Source organism: Mustela nivalis, assembly GCF_964662115.1.
Source record: "Mustela nivalis genome assembly, chromosome: 19".
Taxonomy (NCBI): domain Eukaryota; kingdom Metazoa; phylum Chordata; class Mammalia; order Carnivora; family Mustelidae; genus Mustela; species Mustela nivalis.
In genome coordinates this window covers 30,353,212-30,374,554 of record NC_139038.1, presented here as the reverse complement: position 1 = coordinate 30,374,554, position 21,343 = coordinate 30,353,212, and the positions used below count along the sequence as shown (strand labels likewise).

Here is a 21,343-nt window from a genome sequence, read left to right as displayed (position 1 = left end):
GTGACTCAGTCAAGGTCACACAGGCAGTAAGCAGTGGAACAAGAATTATAACATAGACAGCCTAGACTACTCCCACCTGGTTCTGTATCGAGGAACTCCTGAATTAATCTTGCCTGTTCTTTTTTTTTTTTTAGGATTTTTTTTTTTAATTTATTTGAGAGGGAGAGAGCATAAGCAGGGAGAGTGGCAAGCAGAAGGAAGGAGAGGGAGAAGCAGATTCCCCACTGAGCAGGGGGATTGGGAGAGGAAGAAGCAGGCTTCCTGCTGAGCAGGGAGCCCAATGCAGGGCTCCATCCCAGGACCCCTGGATCATGACCTGAGCTGAAGGAGACGCTTAAGGACTGAGCCACCCAGGTGCCCCTTACAGGGGATTTCTGAGAAATGTATGGGGAAGTCCTGTGTACCCGTCTCCCAACTTCTCCCAATGTTAAAACACTATATTCTCAAAAGCAAGAAACTGAAATTTTTCAGATTTCACCAGTTATATGTGACAACAGCCTTTTAACATGTCAAGGGAGCCCCAGCAGAATTGTAAGTTTCTTTTATTTTGGTGGTGAAGTAATATTAAATTCAATACATACTGGAAATTCTTGAGAGTTATAACAAATGCCACAACCCACAATTTTATTGAGTCAAATGTTGTAAGAAGTATGATATAGTAAAATAAGTCCTGGACTGAGAACCAGAAAGTTTGGGTTTAGCCCTTGGATTCCACGTGGCTCAACAGCTTTGGGCAGATTACATCATCTTTCAGGCCTATATTTTCCTCATCTGTAAAATGGGAGCATTGGACTAGTTGATTCCGATCTCTTCCAAGCCAACGATTCAAAATATATTCCTCGGTCTTTCTTTTTTTTTTTTTTTTTTAAGATTTTATTTATTTATTTGACAGACAGAGATCACAAGTAGGCAGAGAGGCAGGCAGAGAGAGAGAGGGGAGAAGCAGGCTCCCCGCTGAGCAGAGAGCCCGACACGGGGCTCCATCCCAGGACCTTGGGATCATGACCTGAGCCGAAGGCAGAGGCTTTAATCCACTGAGCCACCCAGGTGCCCCTATTCCTTGGTCTTTCAATTAACAATTATTTGAGTATCTATTATTGGCTTGGTGCTGAGATACACTGATGTGTTTTCCTTCAAGGAGCATGGAGCCTAGGATGGTGAGACAGATCTGTAGGTGAAAATGTCCGGTGTGCTGATGGGTCTGGACCCATGCTCTCCAGGACAAAGGCTCCTTGCTGCATGTGACTATTTAAATTTAAATTTGTTAAAATTGCCTAAAATCAGAACTTCTGCTTTGCTTACAATGCAGCAACAGGGGTCAGATAAACCCCATTTCATGAGATGCCTAAAAGAACGGATAGAATACAGGGGCACCTGGGTGGCTCAGTGGGTTAAGCGTCTGCCCTCTGCTCAGGTCATGATCTCAGGGTCCTGGGATCAAGCCCCTCTTCAGTCTTCCTGCTCAGTGGGGAGTCTGCTTCTCCCTCTCCTTCTGCCCTGACTCCAACTCCTGCTCTCTCTGGCAAGCTCTCTCTTACACACACTCCCTCAAACAAATAAATAAAATCTTTTTAAAGAAATAAATTAATTAATACAACAGCAACATTGCATCAGTGGGGTTGAGCCACTGCCTTCAGCTCAGGTCATGATCTCAGGGTCCTGGGATCGAGTCCGGCATCGGGCTCTCTGCTCAGCAGGGAGCCTGCTTCCCTTCCTCTCTCTCTGCCTGCTTCTCTGCTTACTTGTGATCTCTCTCTGTCAAATGAATAAATAAAATCTTAAAAAAAAAAAGTTGTAACTGCAACTTTTCCTGCATCAGAAGCTGAAGCAGAGATCCATCAGCTATAGTCCCTACCTCGAAGTCGCTTGTAGACTGAAACAGAAAACACAAGTGAAAGAATATGGAGCTGCATTTGCTAAAATAAAGGCTTTCCTACTGGGAACCGGGGTGCATGGGGTGGTAAGGGGTCGGGGAACGGTAGGCGTGCAAGGTCTGAGAGACAGGTGATAGAGATAACACTGACTCGTAAGAACAGATGTTTGCAAGGCCATAGGAAGGAACCCAAACTAGCAGGGCGGAGGGAACACGCAGCTCTGAGACAAGGTCAAGGGGAAGGTAAGTCAGAAGGTCACTATCTGAGACAAGGTCAAGGGGAAGATAAGTCAGAAGGTCACTAAGAACCTATCTTCCCATCACGCCTGACATTGCTTTCTGGTGACGTTTTGAATTCCATTCGCTGTAAGCGAATCAAGTGTCCTAATGGTATAAAACAGGGGCCCTGGGTGGACTCTTGATCTCAGCTCAGGTCTCGGTCTCGGGGTCATGAGTTCAATCCCCATGTTGGGTTCTATGCTGCACATAGAGACCACTTAAAACAATACAAAACAAAACAAAAACAAACAAACAAAAAGCCTGAAAATGCTAATGGTGTCAAAGGGCAAGAAGTTAGGATGAGCCCAGAAGGTCCCCAGGAAGTTAGGGATGGTTCATTTATATTCTTAATTTCCTTTCCATGCTCCTTCCAGTAGCCACCATGAAGCAACCACGAACTTCTGGGAGCTTTCCAGAGAGACCCGTTTTGAACTGGAGCATTGCCCCCAGTGCTGAGCTTGGTATAGGCATGTGTAAAGACTGTGGATACACACTGCATTTTATGGGACTGTCAGCATTACTCGATGGTTTGTTGGAGGTTGTTAGACGAGCTCTAGTTCTGATGGTACTGGATATAATGGAATGGAGGCTGAGAGCCATACAGACAAGGATTTAAAATCCTTTCTATATACAAAACATTAACAAAGAAATAGAAACAATAGAAAAACAGACAGTATAACAGGAAACATCTAAGGAATTGCAGTGGTAATGAACCTCAAAAGACATCCGTGTCCTCACCTAGTAATAAGAAAATGAGCATCCTTAATGACTTAAAGCAGGCCACTACTTTTATATATAAAAGTACATATATGGATACATCAGCATATAAATTGTAGCTAGCTCTCCCTGGCGCTGAAAGCAGCTTTCTCACAATGCCCAAGTCTGCGAAAACCTTCCAGGAGAGGCTGGTGGGACTCTGTTATATGGTAGTTACGGATCTGAGTGAAAACAAAACAAAACGAAAAAAAACAGGAAATCCTCATGGTTTCCCCCTGGCTCTTGTTGGCGGTGGTTTCATTTTGGCTTCAGCTTCCTTTGGTCAAGAGGAGGGAGGTCGGGGCCTCTGGGTGGCTCAGTGGGTTAAGCCTCTGCCTTGGGCTCAGGTCATGATCTGAGTCCTGGGATCTAGTCCCGCATCGGGCTCTCTGCTCAGCGGGGAGCCTGCTCCCCCCACCCCCCCGCCTGCCTGCTTGTGATCTCTCTCTCCCTCTCTGTGAAGTAAAAAAATAAAATCTTAAAAAAAAAAAAAAAAAGAGGAGGGAGGTCTCCTTCTCACCACCACCCCCCCTTTCTACCCGTCTTTCTCGTGTCCCCTGTAGAAAGCACAGTTCACCCGGTATTTCACGGGGGCTCCAGCAGCAGGACCAGGAGAGCAGACCTCCCCAGCAGAGCTTCCTTAATCTATCCGCAAAGACGGGAAACGCTGCTCAACCTCATTCACTCTACGCTTCTTTCTTCAGAGCTTTGTGGAGGTAGACGTGAGGGACAAGACTGTACCAAACCCAAGTGTACAATCGATGCCTCTGGGCCGCGTATATACGTATCAGTGAAAGCATCAGCACAGATAACATAAAAGCCCCCAGAAGTGTCTTTGTGCCCCTTGGGAATCTACACTTCTCTCTCCTCTACACCCTGGCAACCCCGGATCCGTTTTCTGTTACCGTAGATTAGTCCATTATATATATGGTGCCATACACTTCTGTATTCTGTCTCTTGCTTCTTTCACTGAGGATAATCATTTTTTTACAAGATTTTATTTATTTGACAGAGAGAGATCACAAGTAGGCAGAGAGGCAGGCAGAGGCAGGGGGAGCAGGCTCCCTGCTGAGCAAAGCGCCTGATGCGGGGCTCGATCCTAGGACCCTGAGATCATGACCTGAGCCAAAGGCAGAGGCTTTAACCTACTGAGCCACCCAAGCGCCCTGAAAATAATCATTTTTATATACTTCCCTTTGTTTTGAGTATCGGTAATTTGTTCCTTTTTATATGGCATCCCCACATTAGGGATTCCCATTTATTCCCTCGCTGATGGATAGGTAGGTTTTTGGTTGGGGACCATTACAAGTAAGGAAGAAACTGTTATAAGGAGCGATGGCTTTTCTTTTTTCATTAGAAGAGAAATTTCGTTAACAAAGACTTGAAGCATATAGAGTCAAAAAGAAGGGACCCGAAAAATTCGATATGAAGTCCGAGAATACATGTTATGTTGAGAAAGTGGGGGCTTTGATTCTGTTCTCTTACAGAGTTCAGTCACTTCAAAAACATGAATTTCTGTTTCAGGATGGAGACGCCAAGGCAAAGCACTTAACAGTTGTTCCTAAAATAATCCCAGCGAACTGCCTGTGGGACAGACCGGCAGAACCTGCAAACTAGCTTCCAGTTTGTGGTCACTGGTAGACACAGGAAGTCTCAGTTGGAGAAGGTATTTACACTCTATAACCTTTAACCAAGTCACTGGGATATTGACATATTGCCATTTTGTTTTTTAAAAAATAAAGGACCAGTGCTAGGTGGCTTAGTCAGTTAAGCATCTGCCTTCGGCTCAGGTCCTGATCCTGAGGTCCTGACATCGAGCCCTGCATCGGGCTCCCTGCTCAGTAGGGAGTCTGCTTTTCCCTCTGTCCTTCCTCCTGGGTGTGCTCTCTCTCTCTAATAAATAAATAAAATGTTTTTTAAAAATAAAAAAGAATGCCCATCTATGTATGTTGGTGAAATTTTGTGAAATATAAGAATGGTTCAAGTAGAAATAAAGGTATTAATTACCCACCATTCAGTAATGACCATTGTTAATGACTTTCTATTGTATTTGCTTTTTTTTTTTTTTAACATCAAATTTGGGTACAGAAAAATATCTTCTTGGGGTACCTGCCTGGCTCAGTCAGTAAAGCATGACATGACTCTTGATCTCAGGGTTGGGAAGTTCAAGCCTCACATCAGGCATGAAACCTACTTAAAGAAGAGAAAAAATATATATATTTTGTGTGTATATATGCATATTTATTTAAATTCTCTATTATCGAACATTGTTTTCACTTTTCCCTATTAAAAAGTTTCTCTCGGGCGCCTGGGTGGCTCAGTGGGTTAAGCCTCTGCCTTCAGCTCAGGTCATGATCTCAGGGTCCTGGGATCGAGTCCCGCATCGGGCTCTCTGCTCGGCAGGGAGCCTGCTTCCCTCTCTCTCTCTCTCTCTGCCTGCCTCTCCGACTACTTGTGATTTCTCTCTGTCAAATAAATAAATAAAATCTTAAAATAAATAAATAAATAAATAAAAAGTTTCTCTTTGGGGTGCCGGGGTGGCTCAGTGGGTTAAAGCCTCTGCCTTCGGCTCGGGTCATGGTCCCAGGGTCCTGGGATCGAGCCCCACATCGGGCTCTCTGCTCGGCAGGGAGCCTGCTTCCTCCTTTCTCTCTCTCTCTGTCTGCCTCTCTGCCTACTTGTGATCTCTGTCAAATAAATAAAAACTTTAAAAAAAGAAAAAAGAAAATGTACATTGGGGGAACCTAACTGGCTCAGTCAGTGGACCATGTGACTCTTGATCTCAGGGTTGTGAAGTTAGAGCCCCACGTTGGATGTAGAGAGGAGGAAACGGAAGCAGGCTCTCCACGGAGTAGAGAGCCCGATGTGGGGCTCGTAAAACTGCTTCTTAAAAATGAAGACTTGGGTGCCTGGGTGGCTCAGCCAGTGAAGTGTCTGGCTTCAGCTCAGGTCATGATCCCAGAGTCCTGGGATGGAGCCCCGCATCAGGCTCCCTGCTCCTTCCTCTCCCACTCCCCCTGCTTGTGTTCCCTCTCTTGCTGTTTCTGTCAAGTAAATACAATCTTTAAATAATAAAATAAAGTGAAATAAAAATAAAACCCAAGGATTGATGAGGACCTCTTATATTTTCCTAAAGTCCCACAGTGAATCTTGATGCTGTGTGCATTAACACAGCCATACAGAAGCGATTTTAAGGAGGGTCCACACCAATGTAGAGCCCTACGTGGTACCTGAACTGACGACCCTGAGCTCAAGACCTAAGCTAAGGTCAAGAGTCCGATGCTTGAATAAGCCACTCAGGTGACCCGAAAACAGTAGCGATTTAAGGAGAAAGAAATGTAGACAAAGCAGACCCTTCACATATTTAATAAAATGGCCAAAGACTTGTTGGCTATTTAAAACCCTTCCATACTTGATTAAGGTGCCTGGGTGGTACAGTCACTGAAGTGTATGATTTATGGTTTTGGCTCAGGTTATGATCTCAGGGTTGTGGGACTGAGCCCCAGGTCAGGCTCCACGCTCAGTGTGGAGTCTGCTTGAGATTCTCTCTCCCTCTGCCCCTCCCCGAGCTTGCACTCTCCCTAAACTCTTTCTAAAAAATAAATCATTAAACAACAACAAAAGATAGCCACACACTCACCTCTTGAACCCAAGAGCGTGACTCACTATAGTGATTTCCCGCACTCCTCTCGGCCCCTAGGGAGACCACTGACCGCTCCCAGCCCTGTTGGTCAGCTGGGGATCATGCCTGAGCCTTAGAAACGTAGCAGCAATGGCTTGTGCCTTTTCATTGCGATTCCGAATTTTCACCAATTCCCCAACTGTGGCTTTCCCTTGTCGAAAAAAAAAAAAAATCATCCTGCTTAGGAAGTTTAAGCAAGTCTGCCATTTCCACTGCAGAGAATTTATGAGTGAAACCCGCGGCACAGAGGACAGGAAGGTAAACTGCTGCCTTACATTCGATCAGGACCAAGCCACAGACCAGAGAATCACTTGGTGTTGCAAAATCTTTATTTGGCTAGAGGTTGGGATGAAAACACCATACAGCTTCTCCCCTGCAAAATTACGTCCTATAGAGAACGGACTAGCCTGACAACGTTGAGTTTCCCTCTTTAAAACAGCACTTGAATCTCCATCGCTGAAGCCCATCTGGCCGTGTCCCCACGGCACCTCGTTCCTATGGAAAACCCATTGATGACGCTTGCCCTTGAGAGTAAATGCATTCGAGAGCCTGAGGCCAGCGAAAATAACAAATTCCGCATTTTAGAGACTTTTGTGATTTAAAAAGTAAATGTTACCATCTACTTTGTGGTATCAAAAAAGCAGGTGGTCTAGCTCCTGACTTGGAAGGAAAACCCCTGGAGGCTTGCCTGGTTTCTGAACCATGTGATCTTTCTGGAAAGCACGCGTCACTAGCCATTAGGACAGTGCGTCCATGGCTTAGAGTCAGGGATGTGGACCCCCAATCAAATCCAGGGAGAGGCTGAGCACCCCAACATTCACTTCCTGCTTCAGAACACATCTACTGAACAGTCCTGCAGAAGGAACACAGTGTACACGTGAGTAAATGCACACAGGCGGACAGTCTGGAGGAAGACGGCATGTATTTCTTGCCTACGCCAATGCTCCCTGGTAACTAAGCCCACTGAATGCACACTGCCTCAGTGACCCACAGCCGTGGCGGCCTGCCACCGAAATCAATGATTTGGATCTGAAGGGTCCTTTCCAAAAACCCACCAAGACTCTCTCCGAAGTGCCACAGCCGAGTGTCGGCAGCGGGCCTATCCCGGGCCTGCGGACGAGCTTTGGGATGGTTTGCACAGACGAGTGTAAAGGAGCCTCAGAAAACAGATGGTGGGAACGGGCGGGAAAGGATCACATTGGGGGGGTTCCAGGAAAAACCAACAAGGTGGGGAAGGCCGATACTCTGCTCAGAAGCCGACGGCACGCTGTAATAACAGCCAGAGAGCACTGTACTCTCCTGTCCTATTAGCCAATGCACAGAAGACCAATTTAAAAAAAAATTGATTTACTTCAAAACTACTGGTTCTCACGCGCACAAACGGATGCCAGAACTACTTGCGGAGGTTTTAAAAAATATTGAAGTCTGGGCCTCAGTCCCGGAGAAGACTGCATGGTGTGGGGCTCAGGACCCTGCGTTTTTAAAAAGCTCTTCGGGGAATGTGGATGCTCCCTTCTGCCGGAGTCTCTAGATTTTTAGGTCGACTGGGGTACTTTGGGCTTTTTGGGCCACTGTTTGGGAGTGCGGGGAGCTTTTTTCGCAGATTTACTAGCAGTGGTGAAGAACTTAGCCCCTGGCTTTTTGGTCATCTGTCTTGGGTCTTTTTTCCCCCGCGAAGAGTTTTTTTCTTTCTCTGCGTCTTCTTTGATTCTTGGCTTCTTCTCCGGGCCACTGCCTAAGGTCTTGGGCTCCACAGCCTTTGGGGTCTCCAAACCCGGTAAAGCCTTTCTCTTCTTCCCACGGGGTGTGCTGGGAGCAGGACTCTTTTTTGGAGGCTTCTTTCCTGCAGCTTGTTTTTGCACCTAAGAAAAAGCAGAGTTAAGTCCAAGGCAAACCCTGAAAGTGTCCCTCTGAGAACTGATATCATGATGTCACCCCCCAAAGGGATACTACAGTGTGATAACATGCGGGATGGCTTTGCCTTTTGGCACGCAGGCATTCTGAAAGTAACTGTTTTCCATCATTATGGATGGTAGCAAGGACCCTGGCGCTGCTCTCCCAGATCTGGTCAACAGAGAACCGTCTTTGCCTTTCATAGAGACACCAAGAAGCGCCCGCTGGGAGCACCCCTAGGAGCCTGTGGCCCAACCTGACTCTTCTCCATCTTCAGGTGTACATTCCTTGCCTGTGGGTGAGGACAGGAGTCTCCCAAACTGTCTGTGTAAAAGCCACGCGGGCTGCCTGTCAGGAAGCCCTGCTTCCCAAAGCAGACCGAGAAGGTCTTGGAGGGCAGCGTGTTCCAGGATCCTCCAGAGCCCAGATGACAGCCGCTGGACAGCACTCTAGTGACAGACGCGTCCAATATGGGAGGAAGTCAGAGAGGCAAAAACAGCCAGCAAAGCAAAAGTTTGCTTTTCAGTAAATATAAAACGGTAGGATTGTTAGGGGAAATTTGGAAAACGTAAGAAACACGAGAAACAAAATTCTCTGACAACTTCAGCACACCATATTAACTACCTATCATTCACTACTTTCCCCCTAGAAGTGTGCATTCATTTAAAAGTCAAATGTTGGGGAACCTGGTTGGCTCAGTTGGTCAAGTGTCTGTCTTCAGCTGGGGTCATGGTGTCGGGGTCCTGGGATGGAGCCTCATGTCGGGCTCCCTGCTCAGCGGGGACTCTGCTTCTCCCTCTGCACCCCTCTACCCCACGCTCTCTCTCTCAAATAAAAAATCTTAAAAACGAATGAATGAATGCCAAATGTTATGCCCTTTCCCTAGTTACTTCATTAGCATTCCCAAGGGCTCTGTATTTTCTTTTTCTTAAAAGATTTTATTCATTTATTTGACTCAGAGAGAGAGATCACAAGTAGGCGGAGAGGCAGGCAGAGAGAGAGAGAGGAGGAAGCAGGCTCCCCGCTGAGCAGAGAGCCCGATGCGGGGCTCGATCCCAGGACCCTGGGATCATGACCCGAGCTGATGGCAGAGGCTTTAACTCACTGAGGGCTCTGTATTTTCTTACTGAACATCATCTCAAATTACTTATAGAAACAACCGGAAAGGCCCATGACGTGTCCTCCTCTGAGCCTCGCTGGCGAACGAGGAGACTTCTGTACGCACGAACACACTTCTACAGCTTGAGCTACACACCAGCCAGTCAGCTATCCACTCTTCCAATCTGCATCATGTCACAAGCCGTCCCCTGGAAACACACAAAGTGTGCTTTCTCCAAAAACAATTACAATGCTCCCAGGTACACGGATCCTTTGTGTTAGCTCCGAGCAGACTTAAAAACTCAGAGGACCTCCGGGGACACCTGCACAAGGAGTACTTTCACCAACATGAAAACTCCAACATCCTGACAATTCTAAGGACGGCCGCTCCTGGACAAAGAACCCCATCGGTCAAGGGCAGGGCTAGCCCTGGGACGGCCACTCCCACCTCCCAAGGCGACTCCTCACACCAGGCACAGGCCGACCGCACCCGCGGTGAGAACAGCCGCCCGGGCCCTCAGCATCCCTTCCTTCCTCCTCATGTTCCAGAGACCTTTTCCTAGCTGGACGGACACTGAGAACGAGGAAAAACTATACCAAGGAATCAAACAGTTAAAAAATTCTGTTCCTCTAACTGATCCCGTGAAACCCACGCAGTTGGAGTTCCGGAGCCCGCGGGGCTGGGGTGCCGGAGAGGTTTCGGGAGCGCGCCTGCGAGCCGCCCTGGCCTGCTATGTTTCCGAGGCTGACACGGGGGATCCAGGACTCTCCGTCAGCAACGACACCACTGCCCACGTTTCTGCCCTGGCCTGCTCGTTAAAACCACAAGCAGCGTTTCCTACAATTACAATGAAAATCAATGACAGTCAGTACCTCCGCGTTTTCTTTGGCTGGTGCCCCCCCTATTGGGACCAGCACAGGGATCTCGTCTTCAGATTCCTCCTGCACCTTTGACTGAGCTTTCCCTCGACGGCCCTGTTTCTTCTCACGGGCTCCAGACCCCTCCTTCTGGGGGGCGGGGGCAGGGGCAGGGGCGGGGGCAGGGGCAGGGGCAGGGGCAGGGGCCGGTGCTGCAGCTCCACTAGTTTTGGTGTCCACGTCCTCCTTCTCCGGGCCCGACGGAGTCTTCCCAGCCTGCTTCATAAGCCTTTTGTTTTTCTTCTTCTCGTTCTGTTTTTCACGATACTCTTTTTGTTTTTGTTTTTTCTTTGCCTCCTACAAAAAATAAGCAAAAACGATACACGCACAAGCCCAAGCGTAACTTCAGTAAGGGACACACTCGTTGGCACATCAACGGCAGAAATTCAGCACATGCAGCTCTGATGCCCCCAACGCTTCTGCGAAGTGCCTCGATGTGGACCAACTCCGAGCAAACAAACCCCATGACTGGCACGTGAACCTCAACTCCAGTCTGGCTGTAACTTGCAGCCAAGGATGCTCGCTCTGGGAATTACACGCCGGGACTCCAAACCCGGGTGTGCGGCTGGGGCTTCCGTGAAAGCTGATCTCGTTCACGGGGGAGTTAAGAATTATCCTCAGTTGTAGAGCACTCTGATGTGATTTATGTCTCAATAAAACGGTTTTCCCCAAACTCACACAACTCATCACTTTTCCCCCACTTCAGGGTTTTGGCTTTAAGTGGAAACAGTAAAACGTTTCAACAGCTAGAGGTCTGTTGTCCTAACCACAGAGTCCCAGTCAATAACATCCCTGACCGTATCCGACCCATTTTAACCAGCGGTTCCAACGTTTTAACCAGCAATTCCAACATTTTCTCCAAGTCCTCAAATGAATCGGACAAATGGCAAAAAAATTCAGATTTCTTGCTTCTAGTAACAGCAGTCTGTTATCCTGGGTCATCTTCCCAATGAAAATAAGTAAAAAAGTAGGGTAGAATATATTTAAAAAAATTTTTTTTTATTTTAAAGGCATCAAGGAACCAACTACCTGTAAGACATTTAAAATAAGGACCCAAAGGGTAAGTGAGCCCAGAAGCAAATTCTGCCAAGAGTATTTGCTGATCCCTAATTTTTATTTTAACAGGGAGTGGAGGGTGGATGGAGAGAAATCAAATACCAGTGTCCACACTGGGGTGGGGTTATAGGAGGAACCCCCCACAGTAAGCTGGGAGGCCTGTGAGTTACTCTCGGGGTAAAGAGGAAGAGGAAGCAGAGCTGTGTAGAGTCTTCGCATGGTCTGCTTGGAATCCTTCAGGGGATCTCAAGCCCTGAAATGCGCTCCAGGTCCAGGGTCCCAAGGTGCCCAAAAGACAGAAATGGAAATCTTCTAGAGAAACATCTCTATCCTACACCTCAAATTATTTCTACCGATCATGTTCCCAATACGACGGTCACGACACAAAGACAAGAGGTCCACAAGGAGCCAGCAGGGACACAGAATCAGCTGGGACGCCAGCACAGTGCTACTCCAACGACTGGACGATAAAACAGTTAACGCTGAACGTGTTCCAGGAATTACAGGGAAATGGAGAATGATTTAGGAGTAGTTAGTAAGAAAATAAAAGAAGTAAAGCCATTTTGAAAAAGAACAAAAGACACTATTTCTACAAGTAAAAAGAAAAAAAAAATAGTGTGGTGCCTGGGTGGCTCAGTGGGTTAAAGCGTCTGCCTTCGGCTCAGGTTGTGATCTCGGGGTCCTGGGATCAAGACCCACATCGGGCTCTCTGCTCAGTGAGGAGCCTGCTTCCCACCCTCTCTCTGTCAGTCTCTCTGCCTACTTGTGTTCTCTATCTGATAAATAAAAAAAAAAATCTTAAAAAAAAAAAAAAAAATAGCAAGACCCAAATTAAAACCCCCCTGAACCTGATTAACATGGCTAAAGAAAAGTGTTAAACTAAGAGACTGGTCTAACCAACAGCAAAAAAAAAGAAAAAAAGAAAAAAAGAAAAAAAGAAAAAAAAAAAGAAACGTTCTCTGGTTTTTTATTTTTTTGTGCACTAGCATCAAGAGCACTGAAAACCTACAAACCCAAACTGAGAGGTTATCTGTGAGCCTAACACAATCGTCAATTTGGTCCACAGAAAAGTGCTTAAAAGGGTGCCAGGGTGGCTCAGTGGGTTAAAGCCTCTGCCTTCAGCTCAGGTCATGATTCCAGGGTCCTGGGATCAAGACCCACATGGGGCTCTCTGCTCAGCAGGGAGCCTGATTCCTCCTCTCTCTCTGCCTCTCTGCCTCCTTGTGATCTCTGTCAAGTAAATAAATAAAAATCTTAAAAAAAAATAAAAGTGCTTAACAAACTTCCTGTTTTCTTTTAGCTTCTCTTGCCTCTACACAGGCCCCCACTGAGCCTACTCGGCCACTTAACTAATGTACCAATAAACACAAGGTACCTGTACCTCGCTACACTTTACTCACAGCCCCGCTAACGGAGTTCATCTGTAGAGTGGGGGCAACGCACGCAAAGCAGGACCACTGGGCAGCCACTAAAGGTCAGGCAGGAAGGGCATCTGCTCCTCTTCCTGGGCCATGTTTCTATCTGGGAGGAAGCCCACCGGTATTTTAAACCCTACTCACCTTCTTCTTCTGACTGGGGGTGCTTATGCCCTTGGCTTCATCTTGACAGCTGACAAACGAGGAAAAGATAGGCAGGGAAGCGGACCTCTCAGTTTTCACGTACAAGAGCTTCACGCTCTCCCACTTCTGCAACAGACAAAAAAGGTACGATCGGTGCGGGTCCCGTTTCTTTGAAACAAGCAAGAGTCAAGGCATGCCCCCGTGGGACCGCACCTCTGGCAACTTTTGCGAAAGCCTCTTCGCCACAGTGATGATGTTCTCGACAACGTGCTCAACCTCCATTCCAGTGTGGCCAACGCGGATAGTACTGCAACATAATACAGTACGAGACAGAAAAGTTTTAAAAAATAATAGTAATTTGTGTTTCAAAATACAGCACAGGCAAAGTAAGCGAACATAAATACACGATCCTGAGAAAAAACAATTAAAGGTAGAAGCGTTCAAGTCTTTGTGGTTTCACTATTTCTTCTTATAGTTGTTTTATACAACTGCTATTTTATTTAAGTTCAATTAACATAGTGTACTGTTAGTTCCAGAGGTAGAGGTCAGTGGTTCATCAGTCTTGTATAATGCCCAGTGCTCACGGCATCACGTGCTCTCCCTCATGCCCGTCACCCAGTTACCGCTTCCCTCATCCCCCCACCCCCCCCCCGTCCCTCCAGCAACCCTCAGTTTGTTTCCCGTGATGAAGAGTCTCTTGTGGTTTGTCTCCCTCTCTGGTTTTGTCTTATTTTTCCCCCTTCCCTACCATCCTGTTTTGTTTCTTAAATTCCACCTGTCAGGGGCACCTGGGTGGCTCAGTGGGTTAAAGCCTCTGCCTTCGGCTCGGGTCATGACCACAGGGTCCTGGGATCGAGCCCCACATCGGGCTCTCTGCTCAGCAGGGAGCCCACTTCACCACCACCACCACCCCCCACTCTGCCTGCCTCTGTCAAATAAATAAATACAATCTTAAAAAAATTTCCACCTATCAGTGAGATCATACAGTAACTGTTTTCCTGTGATTGACTTGTTTTGCTTAGTTTCATGTTTTTTTTTTTTTAAGATTTTATTTATTTGTCAGAGAGAGAGAGCATATGCCCTGCTCCTGAAATACCATGACCCGGTGATGAAGGAGCTGCCCTGAGAGGCTTATCAGCCATCAGCTGGCGGAAGTTCTACCTTCATTCTAGAAAACACGGGTCACACAGCTGGCCCTCAAGCTTTCCTGAGGAGGGGCTGTTCTGGAAGGAGACGGCTGGGAGGGACGCTTGTGTCTTTATGGTCCCCTGTCCTGACCCAGCTGTCATCATCTAAGACCAACAGTTCTTGTTCCTGGTGTAACAGCATCTTCGGGCCAAGGGCAAGATGATCCCTTCAGCTGAAGCGGGGTGTAGACAGAAGCCAAGTGGAAAGCTCCGCTACTGCTCAGCCACTGGGGCCCTGTTCCCGCCAGGCCCTGTCCTCCCTACCTCAGGAGCTGGAAGGCAAACTCTTGGTCTGCTGGGAGTCGCAGAATGAGGACGAGACGGGGCTGGTGCTGTCACCCCCCTCCGGCCAAAGACGGCTCTGCCCGCTGCGTGCTCCCTGCCAGCTGCAAGCACATCCCCGGTCTCCCAGACGGGAAGCCGACAAGCAGTGAAGCAGAGAGGAGAGGGGGCAGGTGACCGGACAGGAGAGAGAGGAGGGAGCCGGGAGGAGGGTGGGTGTGAAAGGAGAGGAAAGCACAGCTCAGGCGTCTGTACTGTCCACCCGCTGCCCACAACTCTCCTGAAGGGAAAGAGGAGACCGCGGCTCCTCCCTCCGCCTTCTCGGAGCCGTCTCCCGCTCGCGGCCGCCCACCGATCCCAGGCCCCCAGGCCTCTGACCTGCCAGAGGACCACCTCCCACGAGCCACGACTTTGATGTCTGCCTACAACCAGAGTCGGGCCCAGGCCTGACCACCAGCTCTTCTCAGCAGCTTTACTACATCCAGTTAAGGGATCGCCCACCTGCAGAGAGAAGACAAGCCCAGAACCGTCCCGGGGAAGCAGAGTCTAGACAATCTGGTGGTCCCATTTTACCATGGGCCCTGCCCTGGGCATGCAGAGGTTTCTGGGGTATCTGGAAGAGAGGCCCAAGAGCCCCCCAGTGCTGCCCTCCTGGCAGCTGCCCAACCCCATACCACAGATGCCCCAGCCAGAAGGGAATTTTTCAAAATGATTCTGAATATGTTTAGAAATCCCCTCCTTCAAAGGGGGAGCCCTCCTACACTGCTGGTGGGAATGCAAATTGGTGCAACCGCTCTGGAAAACAGCATGGAGGTTCCTCAAAAAGTTGAAAACAGAGCTACCCTACAATCCAGCAATCGCACTACTGGGTATTTACCCTAAAGATACAAATGTAATGATCTGAAGGCGCACGTGCACCCGAATGTTTATAGCAGCAATGTCCACAATAGCCGAACTACGGAGAGAACCTAGATGTCCATCAACAGATGAATGGATAAAGAAGATGTGGTATATATACACAATGGAATACTATGCAGCCATCAAACCCCCTGAAATCTTGCCATTTGCAATGACGTGGATGGAACTAGAGGGTATTATGCTGAGCGAAATAAGTCAATCAGAGAAAGATAATTATCATATGATCTCCCTGATATGAGGAAGTGGAGATCAACATGGGGAATTTGGGGAGTAGGAAAGGAATATATGAAACAAAATGGGATTGGGAGGGAGACATACCACAAGAGACTCTTAATCTCACAAAACAAACTGAAGGTTGCCAGGGGGAGGGGGGCAGGGAGAGGGTGGTTGGGTTATGGACATTAGGGAGGGTATATGCTATGGTGAGTGCTGTGAAGTGTGTAAACCTAGCAATTCACAGACCTGTACCCCTGGGGCAAATAATACATTATATGATTTAAAAAAAAAAAAAAAAAAACCCTCCTTCTGCTCATCTGCCAAGTGCTCAAACTTAACCAGCCCCTTGGCATATTAAAAAAGGTGGAGCCACATTCTCTGTCTACCCGGGGAGCCACACCTCCCCAAAAGGTCTCTCCTGATCTCAGAGGATGGATGTGGGGGTTCTACCCAGCTCGCCATCCTGATTCAGAAGAAATCAGTGTGAAAACAAAGAGACACCAGACAGCCGATGAGGCAGGATGGATGATGAATTCACTGAACAAGAAGTCAAATCAAGACCTAGGGGTCTCTCCCCTGTAACGGGGAACATGATCCTGGGCAAGAGGAGAGCCCAGAACCACTGACGTTCACTATGTGTTAGTTTTGTCCTCCTTGTTTCCCACAATACCTACAGATGCCACTAGCCACACATGCCTATTTCAGTTTACATTATGCGAAATCAAGTAAAATTAGAAATTCAGCTCCTTGGCCATGGCAGCCATATACAGCTCATGACTCCCCCCCACCTTTTTTTTTTTTTTTTTTAAAAGATTTTATTTATTTATTTATTTGACAGAGATCACAAGTAGGCAGAAGAGAGAGGAAGAAGCAGGCTCTCCACTGAGCAGAGAGCCCAATGTAGGGCTCTATCCCAGGACCCTGAGACCATAACCCAAGCCGAAGGCAGAGGCTTTTACCCACTGAGCCACCCACGCACCCCGTGCTCAGGACTCTTATGCAGATCCCCGCTACAGACCACTTTCATCACTGTACAAAGTTCTCTGGGATGGCGCTTTTCTAGGGAACCAAGTACTTCTTAGGGATATACCTTACTTTTAACAGAAGGATCTGGTTTCATTAACACGATCTTGTTTAAAAAAAAAAAAAAATTTATATAATTATTATCAAGTGGGTAGAAAATGAGACACTGGTAGCTTTGACCTACCTGCAGGAACCACTTTTAGAGATGTTTAAGACCGTTCCACCGATGCACTCATTGATCTCCCTGGATAAATTCTTGGACAGAAGGTTTACAGGTACCGGAACTCTGTAAGAACACACAGGCACTTGGAGCCGAATGTATACACATCTGCAAAGTTCACTCAGCTCAAACCCTGTTTCCGGTAAGAAACCTACTTCTTTCTGTGGTAGAAATGTCTCCCTAGGTGGGACGGCAAGAGACGCCGGATTCTCGCGTCCGTAAGGAAGAAGTCAAAGCTGCCCAGGAGGCGGAGTTTGGCTTCATAGGCTTTATACTCCTTTTTTAAAGTTCGGAAGGGGATAATCTAAAAAAAACAAAAGGAAAAGGAAAAACGTAAAAAGTTAAGTTGAACAAGAAGAAAACTGAAGCAATAACTTGTGTCCGGATCTTAAAACGTCCCAGGGCCACAGTTTAGGGAACACATGGAGAGCGCCAAGCGTGGGCCAGGCACTGTGTTAACCACTGGGGACACAGAGACTGATGAGCTGGGACGGCCTATAACGAAAGGACACCAACAACTACAAACCACAACGGGAGGCGCCAAGTCACAGGCAAACCCAGGAACATTCTGAAAGTGCTGACCATGACCTAATGGAACGATCTTCTGGAAACTGTTCAAGATACAAAAGTTAAAGACGGGGCACCTGGGTGGCAGCTGGTTATGCATCTGCCTTAAGCTTAGGTCATGATTCTGGGGTCCTAGGATCCAGCCCAGCACTGGGCTCTTTGCTCAGAGGGGAGTCTTGTTTCTCCCTCTCCCCTGGCTTATGCTCTCTCAAATAAATTAGTGATATACACATTAGCTTTTAGGTCAAAACAAACAAACAAAAAAACAAAAAAACCTTAACAGTTCATCTATCATACAAAAGATGGAACATACCTTACAGAAGCCAACAAAAATTATAAAGAAAAGATAAGATTAAAAATTAAATTCCTGGGGTACCTGGGTGGCTCAGTGGGTTGAGCCTCTGCCATCAGCTCGGGTCATGATCTCAGGGTCCTGGGATCAAGCCCCGCATCCGGCTCTCTGCTCAGCAGGGAGCCTGCTTCCCCAGTTCTCTCTCTGCCTGCCTCTCTGCCTACTTGTGATCTCTCTCTGTCAAATAAATAAATAAATAATCTTAAAAAAAAAAATTAAATTCCTAGGGCACCTGGTTGGCTCAGTCGGTAAAGCACATGACTCTTGATCTCAGGGTTGTGAGTTTAAGCTCCACGGTGGGTAAAGAGATTATGCAAAAATGAAATTTTTAAAATAAATGAATGAATGGCTAAATAAATAAAATAAAATCTCTATGACAGAAATACTAGGTTAGTAGGTAGTACAAGAATGTATGACTTCAAGGACTTCAAGAATGTATCACTTCAAGGACTGACCCAGATCTTCTAATTGTCCTGAAAATATTAACCGCTCCTGACCTGAGAAATGGTTTTAATCCCATGCTTGTTTAAAAGCTTCTTGTAAAACCGTTCCGTCTTTTCAGGAGTTAAGTTGGGTTCATCCTTGGTAAGTAAACAAATATCTGTTAAATCTGATCGAATACTGTGAGGCAAGGACCTGCAAAATACAGAGATGGAACAGAGAAAGCAAGCATTATAACAGACACAATGTATGTTCCTATTCCACAGAACACGCCATCAATTCAGTCATTCCAACAAAGTACATCCACGCTATTTAAGCAAATACTCTACCGAGAACATTTTTAAAAAAATTTTTAAGATTTTATTTATCTGATAGAGAGAGCGATCACAAGTAAGCAGAGAGGCAGGCAGAGAGAGAGAGGGAAGCAGGCTCCCTGCTTAGCAGAGAGCCTAATGTGGGGCTTGATCCCAGGACCCCAAGATCATACCCTGAGCTGAAGGCAGAGGCTTAACGCACTGAGCCACCCAGGCGCCCCGAACATTTAAAAATTTATCTAGTCTTCAATGGTATGGAGAAGAGTAAGTAAACTGTCACAAATACCCAGAGTCCAAAATATCAATTAGGGGTGCCTCAGTGGCTCAGTCAGTTACAGGTCCAACTTGATTCTGGAGGATCTCAGGGTTATGAGATCGACCCCTGCACTGGGCTCCACCCCAGGTGTGGAGTCTGCTTTAGATTCTTTCTCTCCTGCTTCCCAGGCCCCTTCCCCACCAAATAAAGTATCAATTACTATGTGGGATATAAGGAGAGTTAAAACATAATGAAGCCACTCAAGGTAGTGAACATGGGGTTATTATTATTATTATTATTATTTTTAAAGGTTTTATTTATTTGACAGAGAGACAGAGAGATCACAAGTAGGCAGAGAGGCAGTCAGAGGTGTGGGGGGGAGCAGGCTCCCTGCTAGGCAGAGAACCAGAAGCGGGGCTCCATCCCAGGACCCTGAGATCATGACTTGAGCCGAAGGCAGAGGCTTAATCCACTGAGCCACCCAGGTGCCCCCGTGTTTTTGTTTTGTTTTGTTTTTTAAAGGCACAATTACATATTTCAACTCATAATTTGAGTTTGCAAAATTTCCACCAGAAACAAAAGCGCAACTGTTACAGCTCTACAGAATGACCTAGCAGATAACAAGGGCAAAAAGTAGAAAATCAGAACTTACAATCTGACCCTCAGTTCTTTACTTGGAATCTTCCACAATATCACCATTAAAAAGAAATTTTCATTCTCATTCAAAAGCAATCCATTCGCGTTTTTCCTGGACTTGGAATGTGTCAACAGAGCTTCTACTGCCTTTCTAATCTGCAAAGTAGAGATATGCAAATAAATTAAATCTCACTCTTAGCATTTGCTCTCTCCTCTCGCCTTTTTTCCTTTTTTTTCCTCCTCAAATTCTATTTGAATAGGCAACTCCACAACCCTCTGTATTAGGATCCTACAATTTCGGATCAGACTCCATCAGAAACTGACCGAAGTATCCATCCGCTCAGCACCCACTTGCCAAAGAGAGCCTCTCCCACGTGAAGGCATCGCGCCAGGTGAGAACGTGCTGATTGAGGCAGCGATCGCGGGAAAAGCGCAACGCGCCGTAACTAGCACCCACTGGGCGCTTACCAGGTCAGGCCCCTGGCTACAGGTCTTCACCGGCCTTGCCTCCTCTGATCCCGGGGAGGCGCCGAAGCCAGCAGAGGCCCTCTTAGACCCGAGGTCACTGAGGCTTGCAGAATTAAGCGACCTGGCCAAGCCAACGGGTGAAGAAGCAGAGCCAGGTGCGTCGCACCCCGGAACCCCAGGCTGCCCCTGCCATCTACCTGGGGGACCAGGCCGCAGGGCTGGGGGTCGGCAGGCGCCTCCCCGCGCGCAGGAAGGAGGGGGCAGGCTGAGCGCTGCGCGACCCAGCGACTCTCCCCAAACCCCGGGGGGGGGGTCCGCGGGGGCGCGAAGCCCGCACCGGCACCCCGCGTCTCACAAGCCCCCAGCCACCCCGCCTTCCGAACCCCGCGCCCCAAAGGGCCGCTCACCTGTCCTTTGTCCAGCTGCTCCACGGAGGCCGGGGTCGCGGGAGCGGAGTCTGAGGCTGCGGTTGAGGATGAGGGTGCGGGTGCAGCGGAACCCTCCATTTCACTCGCACCTCGTGCGGCCCTGCGCGCGATACCCGGGTCTGGCTCCCCGTGCGCACGCGCGAGCTCAGGCCCGTAGCCGGAAGTTGGGGGGCGGGACCGGCCTCTCGCGTCACGTCCGGGAGCGCGGGGTCAAGACCCAGGAAGTCACAGCTGTGGAGTTTTGGCGGCTGCCGTGAACCGAGCTAGCGGGCGCGCCTGGGGTCCCAGTGTCTCGCGTGAGGCGCGGGAGCGTCCTGGTGACTCCTGCCTCTCACTCTGCGCGGAGGGACTCGAGCGAGCGCCTGGATGCGGGGCAGAGGCGCGGGGAGAGCGCGAGGCCTGGCCTGCCACCCGCCGCCGCCCCCTCGGAGCCCGGGGGCGCGGGTCTCTCCTGGGCCTCCGGTCCGCGGGCGAAGCGTGCGGCCTGGAATAATCCGAGGCCGGAGAAGGGAGAAGCCCCTCCCACCCCGCGTCCCCCGAGGTCCCCCCGCGGCCACCTGGAGCCTTCCAGGGATGTGCCCGGCACGTTAGGAAATACATCCTTCTTCCTCTTTATGGATGCGTGGGGTTAAGCTTACTCTTTCCTTTTTAAGATTTTACGTATTTATTTGATAGCACAAGCAGGGGGAGTGGCAGGGAGAGCAGTCAGAAGGGGAAGCAGCAGGCTCCTCGCCGAGCGGGGAGCCCAAGACCCTGGGATCACGATCTGAGCGGAAGGTAGACGCTTGACCGACTGAGCCTCCCAGGCGGCCATTAATCATCTTTTTTGGAAAGCAGATACTAGCCTAGTGTACCCGCTGTTCTGGACGTTGTCTTTTCCTCCGAATGCATGGATCTTGGAGATTGTCCACGTCGGTACCT

General features: G+C 48.2%; 1 protein-coding gene across 1 annotated transcript; it reads right to left on the bottom strand.

Annotated features, from left to right (window-relative positions):
• Positions 1-6,901: 6,901 nt before the first annotated feature.
• Positions 6,902-20,605, bottom strand: RSL1D1 (ribosomal L1 domain containing 1). The gene is made up of 9 exons (XM_082714106.1): positions 20,402-20,605; positions 19,543-19,682; positions 18,377-18,515; positions 17,116-17,264; positions 16,925-17,026; positions 13,328-13,421; positions 13,115-13,240; positions 10,455-10,796; positions 6,902-8,452 (listed from the first exon to the last, which is right to left on the bottom strand). The coding sequence occupies exons 1-9, from the start codon at positions 20,498-20,500 to the stop codon at positions 8,126-8,128; spliced, it is 1,518 nt and encodes a 505-aa protein (XP_082570232.1). The 5' UTR covers positions 20,501-20,605; the 3' UTR covers positions 6,902-8,125.
• Between the last annotated feature and the right edge of the window lie 738 nt (positions 20,606-21,343).